At 35.9% G+C, this 21,995-nt stretch overlaps 1 protein-coding gene across 6 annotated transcripts in view; it reads right to left on the bottom strand.

Annotated features, from left to right (window-relative positions):
* Positions 1-6,009: 6,009 nt before the first annotated feature.
* DACH1 (dachshund family transcription factor 1) overlaps positions 6,010-21,995 on the bottom strand; it is a 356,409-nt gene continuing 340,423 nt past the window's right edge. For 2 of the 6 annotated variants that reach the window (XM_032679742.1, XM_032679744.1), the window contains exon 12: positions 10,174-12,972. In XM_032679742.1, the coding sequence (XP_032535633.1) occupies positions 12,935-12,972 (38 nt within the window). In that variant the 3' untranslated portion in view covers positions 10,174-12,934. Of the gene's footprint in view, positions 6,223-10,173; positions 12,973-21,995 lie in introns of those variants that run through there. The other 4 variants (XM_032679746.1, XM_032679748.1, XM_032679749.1 and 1 more) reach the window with 4 other exon arrangements.

The raw sequence follows: 21,995 nt of genomic DNA, 5'->3' as shown, positions 1-21,995 counted from the left end.
GAAAACCAAACCTTCAGAACTTTAACTTAAATAAATAGCAGCAAAATTAAGAGACTATACACTTAGCACTGATTCAATAAATGAAGCACTAGCTAAAAAAAAGGCTGCTCATTATTTTTGACAGAAAGCATAAACAATATGTTTTAATTCAGTGAAACAACTGCCTAAGCCAGTTTTATGGAGAGTGGTACCATTAAAACAGTATCACAGGGCAGGGGGTGGAAACAGGTATCTCAAGAGCCACTTAACTGCCATATGACTTCTAAGTCATATGATACATTGAAACTGGAACACCAGTGTCTATCATATATATAGGCAGTATACACAAACTGAGAAAACAATCACTGAATATAAAGGTAGTTATAGGTCTGTCAGTGTGATATATCTGAAATAGAAAATTTTTCTTTTGTTGTCGTCACTCACTCCTGCTGATGTATGTAAAAACTCTTTCTATGAAGACAATCCAGTAGCCTTGTACATGCTTCTATAGCTTCAAATGTAAAAGAAATTAAAGAAATAAAAAGTTGGTGATTGCCAACTACCTCAGTTAGGTACCTAAGAAGCATTTTTGGAAAGAAGTTGGCTAAATTAATCATATAGCTGAAGGAGAAAAGGGTGCCTTTGCTAGTTAGTCTCAGAGAAAGATCATGGCTACCTATATTTACAGAATTAAGTTAGGCAAACAAGATTTCCCTCCAGAGTATTCCAGAAACACTTCTCCATGGTAAATGAACAGTTTTCACAGTTATCTGTTATCCTACATTGTGTTTTTGAAAAACATCCTTTCACTTCTTGCATGGAAAATGAAAATCCACGACAAATAACATTCACTTATTTTTTCATCTCAAAACATTTAACTTTTAAAAAATGCAATTAAGACAATAAAAAAATCATGGAAAATCCTCTATTAATTCTTCCAACTATCCCAAAGTCTTCATAGAAGCCTAAAAAAAAAAAAAAAGATGTTGTTTCATTCTAACCCCCAAAACTGTGCCCTTCAGATACTTTGCAAACATATTTGGTTACCATAAGCAACATGAAGAAACCAGCAAGGCATACATGAGTAGTGTCACTGTTTGCCAAATATCTACAGATGTGGTGGACCCTAGAGGGTGTCGCTAGAGGGCTCACAAACCAGTTGGAAGGATACATATGCAAAGGATATGAAATTCTGGAAGAAGTTTGGTGGAACTAGCTAGTAAAATCAAAATGCTTCCCAACACCTCTTATAGCAACTTCCAGGCAAACCTCATCTCCTGCCATAGCTGTTGGCTAAAAGGTACCCCTTCATTAACTAATAAAGACAAATAGGTACCTTCACAAGTGATTCAACTAATCCTAAAAGAGGAATTGAAGGGTTGATAACAAATGATTTATTATTTTGAGGTGTGTATTTTGTCCATTGGCTATAAATAGGTCTATAATATGTAGCTCAAATTTAACTTTTAGCTATCCTAATTTAGGGATAATAAATTTCATAGTTTGCCTCCAGAGCTGATCCACGCAAATTGTACTGAATTGTAATTAAGGTGTAACAAATGATTGTACAAACCAGTGAGAATTCAATAAATTCAAAGCACGACTCTCTGCATTGCTGGTCAAAACAGCAACAAGCAAAGCCAATAACGTGCTGCCTAAGACAAATGAAATTCCAGAGTTTCTTTGATCCTGTATCCCAAAAAGTTATTTTTAAAAACCTGTAAATATTCAGTATTCAGGTCAGTTTAGATGTTACTGTGACTTGTGTATCTAAACCAACTTTTAATTAAATCCATAGAATAATCAAGCAGAAGTCAAGAAATAAAACAAGGAATAAGCAGAAGAATATCTGAAGACAAAATAAGTACAATGAAATAATTATTCAAAAAGAGTTTCTTCACAATTAACTGTACAAATGAACAATAAGAAAGAATAGTAGAATGGAGACATACAAGCGTTGAGTCCTCACATTTCCAAAACTAAAGAAGGCAAAGCTGATGGCATGGTTCCAAAATTCTGCAAAATATATATTATTTAGCTTTGTCTTCCTCTTTTATAATTAATTTGCAATGAAAGAAGTTGTAATTATAATTCAGATACTGGCAAAATACATTCTGTGGTGTTAACCATTGATAGATTTGTAAACAAAAGCAGCTGGACTGGAATTTCTTCAAGGAAATATTTACATGCCAACAGTTTATCAAACTGAAAGTCTGCAGATAAATCTACACATGGGCATTATGTTAATGACAATAGCAACAATGATTCATACTCTTAGTTGTAGCTGCTTTGTACTGCTACAGCTGTAAAAGAATAAAACCTGGAAGGAAAAAGGATAAGGAGGCAAGCTGGGGTTTTACTCCCCTGCCTCCATTCAAGGTTAAAATATTTGTTATATTATACTGGAAATAATGATTAACAATAGGGCCATTGTCCAAGATTCTTTCAACTCTAAAGGCCAGATTTCTAGACATATGTAACCAATGTAGATGCAACTAAGGACTTCATGGGATTATACAAAAGCACAGACGTCCAGTGAAATTTTAAATGGGTATCCATGCAGTTAGAAAATTCCAGCACATAACAAACCATATCTTGGAAAAACTAAGTATGCATTTATTAAATGTATTTATTAAATCTTCTTACCAATTCAGTGGCTACTAGGGGTATCTGAAAAGAAAACTCAAGTTGAAGAATCTCATTCCTTCCTAAGAGTGAAAGGTTCTTTCTCTACTCTTGCAAAGCCCTTGCAAGTAGCACTGGAACAGTGAACTGGGAACAATATCCACCTAGCAGAAAGAGACTCAGACTGATTAGCTGCAATGAAAGATACTTGTTTCAATGACAATTAGCTTAGGGATCAATCTTTCTTCCTTTCCTCTTCCAGGTAAGGCCTTCTTCAGTGAGTAGCTGAATAATGGGGCAGCTGGTGGAGACTGGAAATAACACAGTACAATTCACAATGGTAACAAGCGCAGGTGACTAGACCGAAATGTGGGCAATGCCATTTGAATGTGACAGGGGGTTGGGAGTGGTTCGTGGTATCATATAACTGAGAAGTCATGCACAGGTTGTGTGCTAAAGCAAGAAATATGCTGGTAAATTATATGTAATCATCAAAGTTCAGGAACCCTGTGTCCAACCAGTATAGAGCAGTCTTTCTACATCATGCTCTTTCATTCTCCAAAGTGAAATTGGCTGTTCACAAACCATCTTCTGAGCCTTCTGAGCAGATCCTTACTAGATGCTGCACCACCCCCAGAATTGTCTACAGCAGAGATAGGTGGTGTTGACCACCACTTGACTAGGGACCATTCTAACAGAGCAGCATGAATGATCACATTCCCATGACTTGGAAACTTCTGACTTAATTCAATTTTGTAATGACCTAAAAAATAATTCCAACCTCTTTGCTTGGTTGAGGGCTTTGGGTTTTTTTTGTGTGTGTTTGGTTTTGTTAGTTTGTTTGGTGGTTTTTTTGACCGTGTTTCATTAAAATCTAAGGAGAACCATGTTATATAATCTGTACCACATCCTAGGATGTCCTACTGTATACATTCAGTGTGATTGCCTTGCATAAGTAATCACCCCTTTTCATGCCCTGGAAAATTCTAGTCTATTGAATATATAAAGGACAGGAGTTTTGCACATGCTCAGTATAACCAGTGTATTCTGGAAGCACAAAATGTAAGCAAAGTCTTGTACCTGTTGACTTTCTGTTTCTTTATGGGTGTTGAATTTATTGCATACATGCGGAAGAACTACAGAGGATGTATCATTAGCAGGTAAAGCACTGACTCAGAGAAAGTGGCAGATAGGATCACCTGTGGCTGCTGCTAAAATGCTTCACCCAGTCCTTGCTAGCTCCTGTTCTGCCTTTGGGAAGGAGGCTGAAGGAAATATTATGTCAACCTAACAGATGCTTCTGTTGACCTCTCTGTGGTCTGAAGACTAGTTAGTTATTGCCCTATCTGCCCTAGTATTTGCACTACTAAAGCCTAATCAAATATGAGAAACCCTGTTACTTTTTTTATGTGTATTTTGGAAATTATACCAGCTAGGGGGAAAAAAACCACTAAAAAATTGTCATTCAGTTAAAAGAGCAAAATGGAGTACTGGTGGACCTTTAGCACTTCTATTTTTACCTGCATTCCTGTTAAATTTAATTCCTTACATACAATGATAGAAGAATGGGATGAAAATCCCAAAGAAGAAAGCAACTCTTTTTACCTTGAGTGGAACAATATTTAAGGAAAAACATAACTTTTAACACTGAAAACTCTCCATGGTGCACAAAAGTAAACTGCAGTTTTCAAAGATGTCCCCTGGTACTAATGTTCTTGTTTGCCAGAAGATCATTTCCCATGGCCAAATGCTTGCTGATTCAAATAAAAGCACCTCACCAACAATTCGCACAATGATTCAAACTGAACTTGGCCAGTTTAGATAAGAAATTACTTAAATTGGAAAAGAAATAAACCTTGCTCAAAATACAGTTTGCTCTTTCTAACCCAAATTAAATACAAAGGAATGATATAGTGGCACTCTCTTTAATGACCACCACTTAGATGAGTATGCAGCATTTGTTTAAAGGGTGAAGTATTTTTAAACTTGAAAATAATATACAACTACAGACTATTAGAAAAATGCATTGTACAGCTGCAAGTACTATAGGAGGGTCCAGGGTTAGTAGAAGTCCTAAGGTAAGTGTCTGATATTGTTCTCACAACAAAATACACTTTTCATAAAGTCCCAAATATAATCTTTTTGAATGCTGACAGTGGCTTAGTAAATTAAAAGAAAAAGCACTAGTCATTATTATCACAATTTGACTTCACTCGAGTAACACCTGGAAATTAAAAGAAAAAGAAAAATACTTTTATGAATCAATAAATAGCTAATTGATTTAAACACAATTTATTTGTATAAAGAAGATTTAGTATGGTGAGGCAGAATATCCCTGATACTATTAATTTGCTACTTCATTACATGTCTCCTCAGTATTCTCATGCCTTATTCAAAAGCCTCACTCAAGCCAAAACCCCACGTACCAGCTCTAATTTATCCGCTCCACTTCAAACCTGACTCCGACAGTGTTTATTTGACCTTATGGAGAAGGTGCATTGCAAAAGCCAGCAGTTCCAGTCACGGAGTGCATTTCCATTGCTGATTGCTGTGATGCAAGGAGGGAAGGACCACAGTGTAACATGATGCAATCTGTTGCACTTCTAGGATTGCAAGATCTCACCATAGCATTACCAGTTAATGAAGTTTCCACTAGTTGCTTGTACAGAGTAACTGCTAAGGCCACATTGCAAGTGGCAAAATCCAGATGATATCCTTTCACATGACTAAGTTCCACCAGGGAAAGAAACTGCTTTAGGAGCCTGAGTGCACATCACTAGCTCAGATGTAAAGCAAATTCATGCTACAGAGGCCCCTTATTGCACATAAAATTACTGATGTAGACGCACCTCTAATGTGCTTTTAAGAGGCAGGAGCTACAGGACACCACTTCTGTCCACTTCTCAAGGCAAGTGGTATGAACAGTTTCCCAAGAAAGCATGAGGTGGGGGGGCGATTCAGGTTGCTTCTTATTCTCAGTTGGTTCATACTCCCTCTCCTGTCAGAAGAGACCTAATACTAAACAGTTACAGCTTGATGTGCACGGGGAAGAAGGAATGGGAGCAAAAAGACTGCAGCAAAAAGACGGGAGCAAAATAGCAAGAGTGTGTTGTTCAGCCTAGTAGTAGGGCATATGGGCTTGGACTCTTGGGCTGCAGAACTGTGGAAATGGTTGTGATTGGCAGCTGTATGTTTCCTTCTTTTCAATGATTCTGTTAGGTTATGTAGTGAGATTTCTGATATAGTGAGATGCACAACGCATCACTTTGTTCCAGGTGCTTCAAAAGGGAACTGATATATCATTGTCAAGGAGTGTTTGGGACAGTCATGGAAACATTTAGTAAGCATTGCATACTTCAAGAACGTATTTTATTATGATTTTGAATTAGGCACACTGTTGGAGTTTCTTTATCACATTTTGAATCCTGAAATCATTGAGCTAATTTTGTACTATAATCATTACCTTTTTAATCCATGTTTGTCTATAGCTTAATTTTACTTTTTGTAGCAATTTTTTTCAAGCCTTAATTCATCACTTGAATCTTATCTTCTTATTGGATGCCATATATACACTTGCAGTGTTGTAGAGGTTTGAGTTGGAGGCAGGTAAGATCTCACCTGGAAAAAAATGAGAATTAGAGCTTTTTCATTATTATTATTTACTGCTTCTGTAAGTTCTGTGTACAGTGGCCTGTGAACATGTCCAGCTTCAACTACTGAAATGGCTTCAAAGGATATTACCAGCATCTGTTTCCCAGAGGTGCGCTTGTTATTGATTAGCTCACAAAGAAGGTAATACTTTATCTCTGTCCTCTTCAATTGTCAAATTGAGTTTAGATTGTTCAAGAGATCCATGTAGAAACTTATTTCTGGCTTCCAATATATCAACCCATCACTGAACAGTTGGATTCTTCAGCATCAGTTTGGTCACAGGGAACAGAAGCCAAATGGTTATTAGTTGTTTCTGAATGGAATTGAAAACGTCTGCTTGCCCAGGACCCAGCCAAATGAGTTTGTTTGCTGCATCTATATCTTGCCACATATTTCTAAAGAGTATCTTTAGAATCCAGTTTCTTCTTATTGTATCATTATTTACTTCCATTCTGACAGCTGAAATCTCCTATTTTCTGCCATCCCCATGTTCTATTCAAAATTTTGTTGCAGTTTCATTCCCTCAGTCTGCTTTCCTAACCACAATTTCCATTTTCTTCTACTTTGCAATTCACCTCATAATCAGCACTCCCAAAACAAAGGTACTTTTTTGCCTACGAAATCCTTCAGCACCAAGACCTAGCTAAATATACCTGTACCATGATACAACTTCACAGACACTGAAGTCCAAAGTTTCTCCAGTTTTAAAATGCCAAGTTTAACCTTCGCATACCTCAGGTTACCAAGCTGCGTGACAACACTTACTTGACAGAGAATCCAACAAGCTGAATTGACTGCTTCAAAGTTCTCTGTATCTCCGAGTGGTAAAAATCTATAAAATTACAAAATCGTCGGTTGCCTTGCAGTACAAACCAGTTTCAAGAAAACAATTTGAAAAAAAACCAAATGGCAGTATATTTTAAAAGGAGGACCTTGTCATTTCCAATTTCCTCTAAGACTGTCAGGTCAGTGTACCCAAGAAAAATTTGAATGGGAAAGTTCACTCTAAATCAACTTACTTTATCCCCAACAGCTGTTCTTTTTATTATTGGGCATATTGTTTATTCACTTTACCTTATTTTTATTTATTGCTAGAAAATCTGTCTGAGAACTGAATGACCAAGGTGTTACAGCTTCTATTCTTATTATTTAAATTAATTATATCTCTATTAAAATAGGTGCCATTTTTATCCTATCTGTATTCACTTTCTGTATCTTCTTTCACATCTTGCTGTTACTGCAGTTCATTCTTCTGGTCTCCTGATATAGAAGATCAAAAAGCCGTGAATGCTAAAATACATCCCAGCAATTTCTATTCTAGATCTGACAACTGCTATTTATAGGATAAAATTTTGCTCCTTGTTAAACTGGATGCAGAAAGTGTTATGCCTACAAGGGCATCATGCATATAAGTCTTGTAGTTCTAAAACCATAAAAAATTGAGATTGGAAGGGGCCTCTAAAGGTCAACTAGTTTACCCTTCTTTAAACTACACAAAGTTAGATCAGGTTTCTCAGGGCCTTGTTCTCTGCAGGTTTGAAAATCTCCAAAGATGAAGATCCTGGAACTTTTCTAGGGAAACTGTTCATGTGCTTCATCACTCTTATTTTGACTTCCTCCTTATATCCAGCTGGAGCATCCTTTGTTGCAACTGGGATCTGTTTTTATTCTTGCCCAACCTATCTCTGTCTTTATGGACCAAATTTAGAGCAACAATTAACCAATTCAGTGGACTACGACAACCGTTGCTACTCTAACTTGGATGAAGAAATCATGTTTACCCACAGATTATGTGCAAATTCTCCCAAACTGCTTAGTATTACATAGTACTTGACTTTTGGGTGAAAATTTACAAAGCTTCCAAGTAGTCTGGAAGTCTAGATTTTTTTATTTCTAATGTTATTCCTTTTAAGAGCTTGAATTTCAGAAAGCCCTTGTTTCTTCTCCCTTTGAAAATGAAGCTTTTTATACAAGCGGTTTGAAATGGTGTGATACTGCTGGTGGTGAAACTACCATCATCAGCCAGTGTGAGCTCCTGCTCAGCAAACGCACACTGATATATTCCTCAGTATCCCACGGATGAGTTAGCAGCTACTGAAGAAGTTTCACAGAACTCTTGAGGTAGGACACTTTACTTTATGAAAGGCATTAAAAATGTCTGAAGTTTGGCCAACAAAACTAGAACTACCTGTAATCAGCAGTCATGCTTGAAAATCTTGGCCTCAGTCTTTGTTTATTGCAGTCTTGTGTCAAACAACATGCAAGCAAATAACAAATGAAGCAATTTTCAAGAATTTATAGTACCTTCAACAAATGAGAGGTTTACCTTTCATATCAAAACCCAACCTTAAATCTCTTTAATTTGCAAAACCAAAATAAAATTAAAAAAAATAAAAAAATTAATAATTCTCAGTTGAGTCTTTCAGCTCCTAGAAAGATTTCCTAAAACTTTAGGAGTCTAACTGCTGACTCCGAATTTCTTCAGGATCGGACCCTAACCTACAAGTAAGTTATAGGCAAGATATGTTTAGGGCAACCTCTTCTTGATTTTCATCTGAGCTTTGACAGAGTTTAAGTTTACTGTCACAAGGAGTGACTAGCTATCAGCCCACCCAGTCTCAGCTCTGTTAAATGCCACATACCTTGCATAGAAGAAGCACTGATTTATTAATGAAGATAGGATGGAATTATGTGAGTGTAGTTCCTTCTTGCTGAAAGAAACTATTTCCTGGGTTGCTTAAAAACACCGAGGTGGGTTGCTAGTCTGTTACTGTAGAGATAATTCAGGTTTCAGCATGAGCTGGACTGAGAGATTAATGAGTTTACTTTTTCCCCTGCTTTAGCTGTGCCAGAGTTTATGGCAGGGGAGTTGGCTATGGCATAGCTGGGATGCTTACTAATGCAGACATGAGGACATTTTAATGCAGACGGAAGGAGACTGTGATTACCCTATATACTGCTAACCAAAATCCTAATCAACCAGCCAGCAACAACAACCTGCCAGAACCCAGGAAGCCTGTCAGCCTCATGCTTGCAGTCCCCAGGCCACCTAGGGATAGTGAAATGGGTTTATCCAAAAAAGCTAATCTCTTCTGCTTTTCCAAAAAGGGCTGCTCCCTAATGAAAGCAGAAACGTTCATGTAGGTATGGTTCAGACAGGAAGGGAAGGGATGGAAAGGTAAGGCAAGCCAAGGCCAGGCAGGACAAGACAATAAGGGATAATACTCAAAATCATTCATAGCTCTCTGACTTTTGAATTTTTTGTAAGCAAAAACAATTTACTTCCAGATTTGATCTTAAATAACCATCTTGACCTTAAAAAAACCCCACCCACACCATCACATAAGCTAAGTCAGAACTATTTCTCTCTCCAAATGCCTGTTTAAATGTTTAAATACTTGCTGTTTGTTAAAAAATGTGTTTCTAAACCCTTTTTATCAAGTGAAGGAGATTTGAGAAAAACCAACTGCATTATCCCTGCATTTTTGTAGTTAGGGGAATAATATGTTTTGTTCCATCAATGTGTTCACTTTACATTATTCAGCAAAAAGCTTTGTGAAATAAGAATCATGGGAATATCACAATATAAAGGAAAAAGGTACAAATAACAGCTTCATAAACTGAGAAATGTACATAAATAAATCATGTAGATGGGGGCAGTTTGCTTAGCTGGCAAGAAAAAAAAATGGAAAATATGCTTGTTAAACAATAACCACAGAGTGTGCTTTTATGATGTTTTTCACCACAGTAATTCATATTAGAGATAGAAGCAGTTGCATGTTAAGTAAAATCATTCAGCATTGTTCTCCTTACATTACAAAGAGCTGACTTATGTTGTTTTTAGATGTCTCCCATTAGAAAGTAAATATTCCTCTGATGTTATACATTTCAGAAAATTTAATAAAGATGAACTGTAAATAAAGTCGCAGGGAGATTTCAGACAGTTTTATTAGCAGATTGTTGAAAAGAAAAGAAAATTAAATACAATAACAGTAAACGTGGTTCTCACATTGAAACCAGGCTCAAATAACTAGGCTACCATAGAAAAATTTCGAATTCTTGCATTATGATGTAAAAACAGATTTTTGTACAGATTTTGTACAACAAAATTCGTAATAACCTTTTTTCATTTTTAGAAAACTTTAAATATATAGATAAAAATAGACAATTTTCATAGGTCCTACATGAAGATGAGTATGTTCTGTTCCAAGGGCTTGCATAGAGCGCAAATGTGGTTATAATATAGAACAACTAGACATTAATATCTTTAAGATTACAAAAGCATATAAACAATAACATGAGCACAACTTTTCTTCATAATCTATGCAAAAAAACCCAAAACAAAACAAAACCCAAATCAAAAACCAAAAACAAAATAACAACCCAAAACCTGTGAAACTAAAGAGGGGCAAAAAAATTCAACTTACGGTAAAATCTCATGGTCTGTAATATTTACACTGTTTTTAGCAAGATTCTTTCTAAACATCCAGCTCATAAATTGGTTCCCCTTTAATACTTAACATTTCTGTTTATGTACCAAGCCAAACACTGAGGCATTCCCAAAGGTCTTGAAAGAATATACTGTAAAACTACTAAACCTACTTACAGGTGACTCTATGCAAGGAGCAGAGCAATGGTAGATGCTACTACATATTTCAGTTGTAGGCTTTTAATTCTCTTTCAGATGTGAATGATTCAAAAGCTTGCCACAAGTCCATCTAACTTTACAGCTGTTAACCCTTTAAAGACTGCATATGAAAAAACTGGAGTACAGAATCCCATGTGTGTTTAAGCAACTGTGAAAATCATGAAAGAATCATGGTTAGAAAATAATATCACTACAAAGTATTAGGCAACAATATTTAATGAAAAATATTGCTCAATATTTCTTTAAAAAAATTACTGTGATGTGAAGTTGTATATACATCTTTCTATTGTTAAAAAAGGATTGTGGTGGAGTAAATATGGACTGCACAAAATAAATGTGTACCAGTATTGCAAGGAAGACCTACAAACTATAGAAGCTCAGTGCTAGAGTTTACAAAACATTAGATTTTTTTTGACAAAATAATATTAATATCCAATCAGAACTACTTTTAAAGAAATATTTGCTTTAAGTTAGGCATCTTAGACATTTAAGGTTTTGATATGTTTCCATGTAATAAATAATATTTTATATGCATAAAACATTAGATGAAGAAAGCATAATCACAAAACTTACAGTAATAGCACTGATTCACAAAATCAGTCTTTAAAGGGGTAACCCAAAAGTACGCAAAGCAAAGAACATAATTTTTAGTAATGTAATAAGCAGTGTGTTGCAGCTTACTTCCAGTTATCAGCACAAAGGTGAAAACACATATTGTAGCTTTCATAAAGACAGTGAAAGTAACACATAACCATCCATCCCTAAGACAAGGTGGGAGGGACAATAGACTTCAACTGTATCACTCAGTTCTACGTGGAATTGGACTGATACATCAAGTGTTTGTTAGGTTTTCTTTTTTTAGCAACATTGACGCAATATGACATTAACATATAAAAATATTTCTGGCATTTTGACTTGCTGCTCAGCCACAGTCCATTCTTAGAAGTGCACTAGTCAGGGCACTAACCAGAGCTCAATATACAAATAAAAGTGGCTGATACAGAATTCTGACTTGTTACCAGATGCTTAAGATCTCATTCAGTAATACTGTGACTCCAGGACAAATATTTACATGCCTGCATGCGTTAAAACTAGAAAGGTGTCTTTCTGACCAACAGGGTGACAAAACAATATTATCTAAAAGTTTCATTTCCTAAACTCTAGATTTCTACTGCATACATAATACCTTCCTTGTGTGATTTGTGTTATATACTGTACATGTGACCAACATTTTGATAAGAAGCAAAGTCTTTTATTTCATAAACCCCTGCCAGTTTACAATGAGAAATTATTATTGTTTTTTATTGGTTTTTAATTTATTTTATTTTAGGAAAAGAGACTTTGTGAACAGTAAAACAGTTTGTTTACATTCAGCATTTCTTTTCACTTACACAAAATTCCATTTCACTTAATGTAGTCTAACATATATGTGTTGGTCTCTTGGAAAGCATGTGGAAAAAAAGTCTTTAGAAGAAAATTCACGATCATAGTTTGAAAACTGAATGTATCAATTTTTTCTTCTTTTACCTTTTTTTTTTCTTTTTTTTTTTTTTTTAAATTAAGAATCCTCTTATGCCCTCTACAAGTTCATTTCTGAGCTGTCTTGCTGGTTTCGGTATGATATAACAGTCTGTAAGTGTAGTTGGACACCACTGGAAGGATCATTTGATGTGCTCAAATATAGAATCATCATCAGAGGAGAGAGTCTGCATTCCGTGAAAAAGGGAATACTCAGCCTTGTTCTGACCGCCTGTAATTTTCGATACAATAGTCCGGTGCAGAGATACAGATTTTCGCTGTAAGAAGAGTGCTACTGTACATTTACAAACATTCTCTAGGTCTCCGGGTTGAGCCACAGGAGATAACCAAAGGAGGACACTCTTGCAGAATTCTTTACATTTTCGAAGAACATTGATAAATGAAGTTGAGGAAGTTGGCTTGAAAACACTTTGTTTCCACATAACTCCTTATTAGCCAATGTCTTACTGCAACGTTCTTTACTGTAGGACACGTATTTTCAGCAGGAAAAATTCAATACATGACAGTAGTTTTCAAATAAAGTCTTCCATCTAAAATATGAAAGAGAAACATTTGCTTTATATATTTATACTGCATTGAATCAAAAAAGAGGAAAAACCCCACAAGATTTAAAATCTCAGCAGAAGTAGTCATGCCATAAATCTGCAAAATGTCACCTACGGTACTTTTTGTCTAAAATAAAAGAAAATCATAAAACCTGAACATCATCAACGTAATTTCATCTGACAGTGGTCAAATTAACTCCATTGAAAATTACACACACTTTGCAAGTTGTGAATACTGTAACACCTTCTGAAGCTTTAATATATGCTGCACTCATATCAGTCCTAGGGCGCTAGGAATGTAGGTGGAGCCTCTGTGGATGTGTTTTTACTGATATGCAAACTTAGGTGCATAGTGCTGAACAGCAATTATTTCCTTCATGGTTGCAGAGCAAAAAAATCTTCTTGCATGCAATCATTAGTACTCCCATCACTAAAGGCATAGCTCATACTTTCTGATTTAGTGATGTTGTTAAATATACCATGTAATGTAACCATTGTGCACATTTGTAGCTATTTATATAGAACCCAGTATAGGACATTTAATCGGTATCAGCGAAGTATAGCCTCCTTCCCCCCATAAATGAGATTAACTGAACAATTATTATGTTAAAGATGTAAGCATGTTTCTCACAACATTTTTTCCACCCAAGTGAGGAGCATATATTTAAGTGAGATATGTGCGATGGAGAGGAACATGAGCAACAATAAGCTCACCTAGCCAGTAACCGTTGATCTAGAAAAAACTCGGAAAGAACATATTGCCATAAAATATTTTCACCTAATTTATAAAACTACAAAGTAATCTTTTCTTCAGTGGAGACATCATCATCTTATATGCATCTATTTTCACAGAAATACAAAGATTATTTTTTAAAGAACAGAAAACAGACAGAAAACTCCTTAGTTTTCTGACTTCTGTGACAGAAAGTGTTGTTCCCATGTGAGCAAAGCACATTATGAAGTATATTTAACCTCTACAGTGCATAATTACTAAACACTACTTATATTTTACAATACAATACATTTGCAAGTGCAAGCTGTATCTCAGCTTTTAAAGTCTGCATGAAACTCTTCTTTAGATCCAAGTGAATTCAGCAATTACTTCAGAGGTTTTTGTTTCTGTTTTGGTTTTCTTAATCTAACCTTTTTTTTTTCAAAATCAGTCTCTAAAATTCTTATTAGATATACAGGAAAACAATCATGTGAGATAAACCTTTATAAATGAATGCTGAAATTTTTGAAATTATTGGCTTCACTTTCACAAGTGTACTGTAATTGTTGAGGAAAGAAAAGTTTAACTTGCAAGTAGACAGATACACACCACATACAACTGTAAAAAAATCATCCCTTCTGCACACCCCTTTCCAGTTCAATCAGAATTGTTGAGGAAAAAAGAGATTGTAGAATCACTCTGCTGCAGTGATTCTTGTCTAATGTCCCTCTATTTTCCCTTTTCCACCACTAGTTTTCTTTTGCCAGCTTCTGGGGCTTTTGCTACTTTCTCCTTGTTTTTATATTTTTCTGCCCTTTTCCCCTACTTTTTTTTTTTTCTTTTGGCAGAGTAGCTGATCACTTTCCCACACTTAAAAGTGAAAGGGCTTCCACTCAGAACCATTTTTTACAATGAAGAGAGAGAAAAATAAATTGAGTAAGGCCTTAACTTTAAAACTTTTTTATTTTTATTTGAAGCATGGAGAGCAATGAAAATGCTTATGGGAATTCAGGAGAGAAAGAAGGAACCTCTGAAATGTAGCTTGGTAAAACTAAAGGCCTGGAACACCATCTCCAAAGAAAACCTGCATCAAGTACAGGATAGCCAGAGCTACTACTGGCTACATTTCCATGTAATTCTCCCAAACATACTGAATAAACACAATAAACATTTACAGCACTAAAGCTTTCTGGATATCTCTGTAGGAGTATTACTCTGCATATATAACACCACTTTGGCTATCCTGAATGTACACTTGCTAGTGAGTGCTATCCATAATTCCCACACCTGAACATTCCAACAGCCTACAGTCAGTAACATATTTTATTTTACTATCTCCATCTACCTTTTAAAATGAAATATTTACTAAAACATATTCTCAATTAAAAATACAACTGCAGAAAGCAGAATCCTTGTAGCAGTCAACAAAAGATGAACAGCTGTACAGTTTCAAAAGTTGGCTCTATTGTACACTGCTATAGGATCCAACCTGGCAGTGAAGTCAAAAGGAGGTTTTTCACTTTTAAAGGAATCAGGTCCTATAGTCTGTATAGTCTGTATACACAGACAATTAGTAAGAATAGAAATGGGCAGTTTTGTGAGGTATCTTCATTATAAAGTGAAAGGATACTTGTTTTTTATGTAAGTTCTCTTCAAAATCTTCATTAACAACTTGGCTGTAAGATTCAAAGGAATACTGGGGTTGCCGACCACACTAAACTGTGAGGAGCTCTTCATGGGCAGAGAGGTCCTGCAGGGAATTTGACAAATTAAAGAGATGGGCAACCAGCAACTGTGTGAAGTTTAACGAGGGCAAGTGCCATATTCTGCACCTGTTTTTGTGTATAGACTGGGTAATGAGAGGCTGAAGAGCAGTGCCTCAGAAAGGGACCTGGGGGTCCTGGTCGATAGCAAGTTGAATCTGAGTCAGCAGTGCCCTGGCAGCCAGAAGGGCCAACCGTGTCTTGGGGGGCATCAGGCACAGCATCGCCAGCCAGCTGAGGAAGGGGATTGTCCTGCTCTGCTCTGCACTGGGGTGGCCTCAGCTTGAATATTGTGTGCAGTTTTGGGCACCACAATATAGGAAGGATATTAAGCTATTAGGGAGTGTCCAAAGGAGGGCAACGAGGATAGTGAAGGGCCTTGAGGGGAAGCCGTATGAGCGGTGGCTGAGATCACTTGGTCTGTTCAGCCTGGAGAAGAAGAGACTGAGGGGACACCTCATTGCAGTCTACAACTTCCTCACAAAAGGAAGAGGAGGGGCAGTTACAGATCTCTTCACTTTCATGACCAGTGACACAACTTGAGGAAATGGCATGAAGCTGAGTTAGGGAAAGTTTAGGTAGGATATCAGGAAAAGGTTTTTCACCCAGAGGGTGGCTGAGCACTGGAACAGGCTCCCCAGGGAAGCGATCACAACACCAAGCCTGTCTGAGTTTAAGAAGCATTTGGACAACACTTTCAGGCACATGGTGTGACACTCGCGATGTCCTGCGCACGGCCAGGAGCTGGACTTGATGATATTTATGGGTTCATTCCAACTCAGTATATTCTATGATTCCATTTATGATGAATAAATAGAATAAGCAGAAATTTTCCTGTTCCTCAAACAACTATATGATGGAAAATTAAAAGTGCAATTAAATCATCCGTATTGATAATGGACTTAAAATGTCATATAGGACCTCAGCAGATGATCCAATATCATTGCTAGGCTTATTATAAAGCAAATATATTCTCTATTAGCATGTGTTACTAATTCCTCTATCATATGGGAAAATACAGCACTTGACTTTAAAATAAATCCTTCCATGTTATGACACAGATAAAACAATTCCATGATGAAGTAATACTTACTATGAATTCAAAAATTGCTAAGATCTGTAAAATGTTTTCTTTATTTTCTCAAGATCAGTTGTGAAAATAAGAGGTGCAAAATGAAAACTCTTTTTTTAAGGATATATTGTGCCCACACAGAAAAAAAAAATCAAAGTATCTGTGGAACTGCCTGGCACCCTCTCAAATAATGCATTTGGGAGAAGATAGAGAAATCATTTTTTTAGGCTGTATACTTTTCTTCCAGCATGCTCCTGTGTGTGGCTGAGAAGTTCATGTAGCCACTCGTGAAGAATGTGCAACAGGCGAACAGCACTGCACTTCAGAAATGCAAAGACTTCAAACTGTGCTAAGAAAAATGGGTAACTTACAACTCTGCAGAGGAACTACAACCTCACATCACAATGTGGTGACCAAATACAATACCTATATCTGATTGCTATCTTTTTCCATTGGACACTACTATTACCTTCTCCCTATCCATTCCTCTCCCTATTCTCAGCATTCTGAGGTTCTTCCAAAATGACAGGAACTTCTCAATGTTGATGTCAAAGCCACCAGAATCACTTCGCCTCTAGGTGTAGCCAGAGTTCCTATCTGAATACAAGTGGATTATTGCCACCAATAGGCCTTTAATGATTTCAAGGTTAAAATCACAAGCAAAACCTACAAATCACGAGAGTGATCAGCAAATTAAACAAGCTCATCCTTTGGTATAGTAAGAATGCAAATGCCCAATGGTAGCAAACAAGCTATAGTGTCCTGTATGCAGTAGTAGCTTTATAATAGAAATAAAATATCATGATTTGACATTTATTTTTCTCAACAGTCAATGTGAAAATGCTACTACTCCTAAATCCCAAATCATGAGCATGCCTCTGCCTCCTGCCTCCCTATCAGCTTTTTTTAACAGCTACATATGCCTGTTGCATTTCTTTCTATTGCTAACAAATGCAGAATTTGCCTATCAGCATAAAAACAATTTTATGTAAAACAAATATGGAATATATTAGTCACAGAAACATATGCATACAAACATATACTACACAAACACACACACAGCATTCTCTAAGGATGTTGACAACACTGGGGTATATTTTTAGCCTGCTGAAAACTGTTGATCTGTGGTGAAGTTTCCCAAATTTACATACTGTTATATACAATATAAATAAATAAAACTTACTTTCACTCTTAGGAAGTCAAGCAAAAACACAAATTGGGAAAATCAGAACTGTGCCTGATTAGCAGATTGTCATCTCTTTTAATTGCTCTTTTGCAAATGGCAGTGTTCAGCAAGATCACACAAGCTCATGCTAGTAACTCAAACTGAAAATGCCACTACTCCTAAACATCATTTGTTTTAGTCTGTGGATTGATATGACAGAAATTCTAGCCAGAGTGAGGGAGTATTTTTTTTTTTAGATCAATTCTTTTTAATTAAGACTCATTTTGAGGTTTTTGAATGAACATGCGCAAATAGTTAAAAGGTCATAAATGTTATAAAAACAAGCAAATGGAACTGACATAAAAGTTTGCAATGCTGAAACAAATCATATGCCTCAAAATGCATTCCCACAGAGATGTCATCTGGGCAATGATTCACATTACTGTTCTGTGGGCAGTTTGTAGCAAGTATCTCTATGGGCTCAACATTTTCTGAGGTAAAAACAGAAGCCTACTCAAATATTAATCCTTTTAATATGTGACCTTGTAAACTGATAAAAATGTACAATGAAATGTTAAGTCTTCAGCTGCAAACTAAATAAGTAATCCATTAGATGGTAATGTGTGTATTTCTGCCACTCAGTGCAAGTCACACTGGGGCTGTTTGCCATCCAAAACATTATATTTTAGTTTGTATTCTCAGAGCTGCTTTAAAAATAAATGTAATAACAGTGATCATCATGACTATCATACTGCAGTCTTCAGTTTACAAAAAATCTGCAAATCAAAATCCAAGGTGTGGTGTCACATTTAAATTTAGTCACTTGCTATCATACAAAAGCCTACTGAGGAAAACTCTCTTTAGAAATAGGACAAAATGTTTCTTTCTGCCATAGTTAGGAGCTGAAAAAGAACAACCAAGTGAAGAAACAAACAAAAAGATACAGAAGCCTGACATAGAGAGCTGATAAGAAAGAAACCCACAGAGTCCAGGTTAAGAATTAAAAAAAAAGGACAAATGTTTTATGAGAAGGAAAATCACAGAATCATAGAATGGTTTAGGTTGGAAGGGACTCTAAAGATCATCAAGGATCACTCCCCTGCTATGGGCAGAGATTCCTTTCACCTTGGACCAGGTTGCTCCAAACATGAATGACAAGAGAAGAAATCTCAGTGGGAGCTCTAGAAAGTTAGGATGTCAAGGTTTGAATACTTTTTAATTAATTTTTTTTTTAATGATTGTAATTTGTGATCTGTAGAATAGTAAATGCCAGCCTATGATCCAGGAATCTTTATATCACTGTAGCCACAATTTTAGTCACTAGAATTCCTAACTACAGTTAATATAATTTTGTCAAATATGCACAAGCGGATGATAGAAGCTGATTTTCACTCAAAATGGGTATTAAGGGTATTTGAATAGTGTATCTATTCATCTCTTTGTGCTTTCAAAGAACACCTGCTTTAGGTTGATATGCCTCCTGTTAGTAAGAACTGAACCAGTGAAGACAGTAACTTTACTTCCAAACATGAAATTTTCTGTGATTTCAATTTTCTTTTTCTTTTATTCCCGTTTTTCTGTTTTCTCTCTCAAACTTTCTCTGTTTCTTTCCCTTCTCTTTTTAGGTAACAGAGATTTCATGTACTGATGGTTTCTCAGTCTCTTTTCTTGTCCTTAGGTAGATAACACCAGATCTCAGTGTTAGCTGAGATCTCTACAGATTATGTTAGCCCAAATAACAACAACAGCCCCAACAACAGCAACCAAAAAACCAGATGTGCATACTTGTTTATTGGAAATTAAAGGTTCTTCACTCATAAAAATTCATTTGAACCCCATCTCTATGGTTGGTGATGGAGCTGACCTGAACTTAAGAGCCCTCTTCTAAAATCACGTTACAACACAAAAGCCCCAGGACTAGCCCATGTACTCCTAAAGACAGCAGAGACTTGGTACTGAAATTAAGTATATACACACCGTTGCCAGAACCTCCAATCATTAAAACCTGCTAAATTCAGTTAAAAGAAATAAAATATTTTTGACATTAAATGGGACTACTTATATCCAAATAAAAGAAAAGCTGCTCTCTTATAACTAAATAACATAATGAATTGTGTTTCCTGTTAGGAAGTAGCTTTATTGAAAATGGCAGCTATTTTCTCAGAAGTTATTTCACGGCACCTGTAATCTTAATGAGGTTTGTCCCTTTCAAAGAACAGTTGTACGTGCATGCCCGAGTGCACACAACCTCTTCAGCCCAGAGCTGATAAAAGCATCTGCAAGCCATAGCTCAAGCACATTTAAATTATATAACTGGTTGGTTTATTTGTTTTAATAAGATGGGGCAAATGTGAATCACAGTGTACTTCTAACCTCTCATTCAAGTTGATGTTTTAATCATTTGGAGGAAGAGAAACAAAACAAAAGAAAGGCATGGCAAACTGGTAATGATTCATATGATATTTGATAAGACAGCAATGGGAAGTCAAAATAAAAGCAAGCATATTGTGACAGATGGAAGGGATTTTAGTCAAGTTGTAACCCTTCTTTGAAAAACTTAAAGGAGGCAACTAATTAAGGATGAAATATATTTTTGTATACCCTTCTTATATTTCATTCAAATGAAGAGGATGTATTTTCCACTGCAGATGGAAGATAAAAATGGGAGTCTAACTTTTTAATCATGGGAAAATCATTTATGATGAGTTTGAGTCTTTTTCAGAGTTTGTAGTGTAACTGAAAAGAAAAAGTCCAGCTTTTGTAAAATCCAGTCATGAAATCAACTGAACATAACTTTCTGTAATTTTCCTGCTAAAATGTAAAACATTATGTTGTGAGGGGAAAAAGACTCATCCCAGTGTCTAAGATTAATCAGAACACTGAAGCTGTACAACTCAGCACTGAAAAGGAGGGACAGAGGGATCTATTCTGTCCTGACATGGTTACTGACAGCAAAAGTAGATCATGTGTTGGGAAACATGGATGGATCCACTGCTCTCTTCCCTAGCAGAACGAGACCAGAGTACAGGAGATGCAGGAAATCAGGCTCAACATTGAGGCTTTGAAATTTGAGCAATTTGTTCTTTAAAAAAAGTGCTTATCCAGTTTTTATGCAAAGATGGGTGATTTCACACTGCATGTTCAATAAACTCATGCAAATACGAAGTATGTAAACATATTTGGCCAAACACTATCCCAGTCTGCCCTTTGTGTAACACCAATAAATTAGTTTCAAATTTGCATATTGTTATTAATCATACACCTTTCATTTCTCTACTTAACTTTCATGTACAAATATATTTGTGTTAATACTCAGTGCAAATATTCAGGAAACTGAGATGTCCAGGTGTTTCTCTTTAAAACAGTAATTTATACGTAGGAGATTTTAATTCCAATTAAAGACATAAAACTAAACCATGGATATATAAAAAAGAGCATCTAAACACCTTTTTTTTTTGCAGTCATTTTAAACATTTATCTATCTTCTTTCAGTAATTTTATCATGTGTTTTAATCATTAATATATGTTTTCATTATATCCCTGAATACCTTGGGAGTAAGCTAAAGGTCAGCAATTTGGTCTTCAGTAAACTAAGAAAACAGTGAAGCACCGGAATATGTCACCTTCTATTATTTAAAGATCATCTAGAACACACAGAACTTGCCATTTTGAGGACTGAAAAGATTGAACTGGCAAGGTGAGAAATTGTTTGAAAGAAATAGATTTTTTTCTAAAAAAAACACGCTGTCTTTTCTTGTTGCCTTACAAACTTAGCAACCCTTTTTCTATTTGTATAAACACAACAAGCACATACCCCAAAAAAGACAACAGAACTGATTACTTAGAGCCACTGAACCTGAGCCACTAAGGCATTGTATTGTATCACTTCATGTTGGTTAAAAAAAAAATAGTAATAATAAAAAAGAGACACAAAACAAAACCCTTTCAACTGAAGAATCATGTGGAAAAGTTATTAAAGGGTGAAGTCACAGCTAAATACAATCAGCTTGTGAGCTTCCACAGCTCATTGCGTTCAGTGCTGTTTGTAACACAGTGTGGATAATTTTGGTGCTGAACAATCTGTCCTGTATTAAACAGTTTTAAGTTCTGCAAAAAGGTGTGTTTTATTTGCTACTGTATTTCCAGAAACATAAGCAACTTTTTTAGTATAAGCAAGGAACCTTGGATCTGATAGCATAAAATTGGAATAGAGTTGAATACTGGAATGTGATTTCTGCCTGATACTTTCTTTTCCTTTGTTTTTGTTGTTTGTTTGGGGTGCATTTTTTTGTTTTG

Source organism: Chiroxiphia lanceolata, chromosome 2, assembly GCF_009829145.1.
Source record: "Chiroxiphia lanceolata isolate bChiLan1 chromosome 2, bChiLan1.pri, whole genome shotgun sequence".
Taxonomy (NCBI): Eukaryota; Metazoa; Chordata; class Aves; order Passeriformes; family Pipridae; genus Chiroxiphia; species Chiroxiphia lanceolata.
The sequence above is the reverse complement of the archived record's forward strand: the minus strand, read 5'-3'. Positions and strand labels throughout refer to the sequence as shown.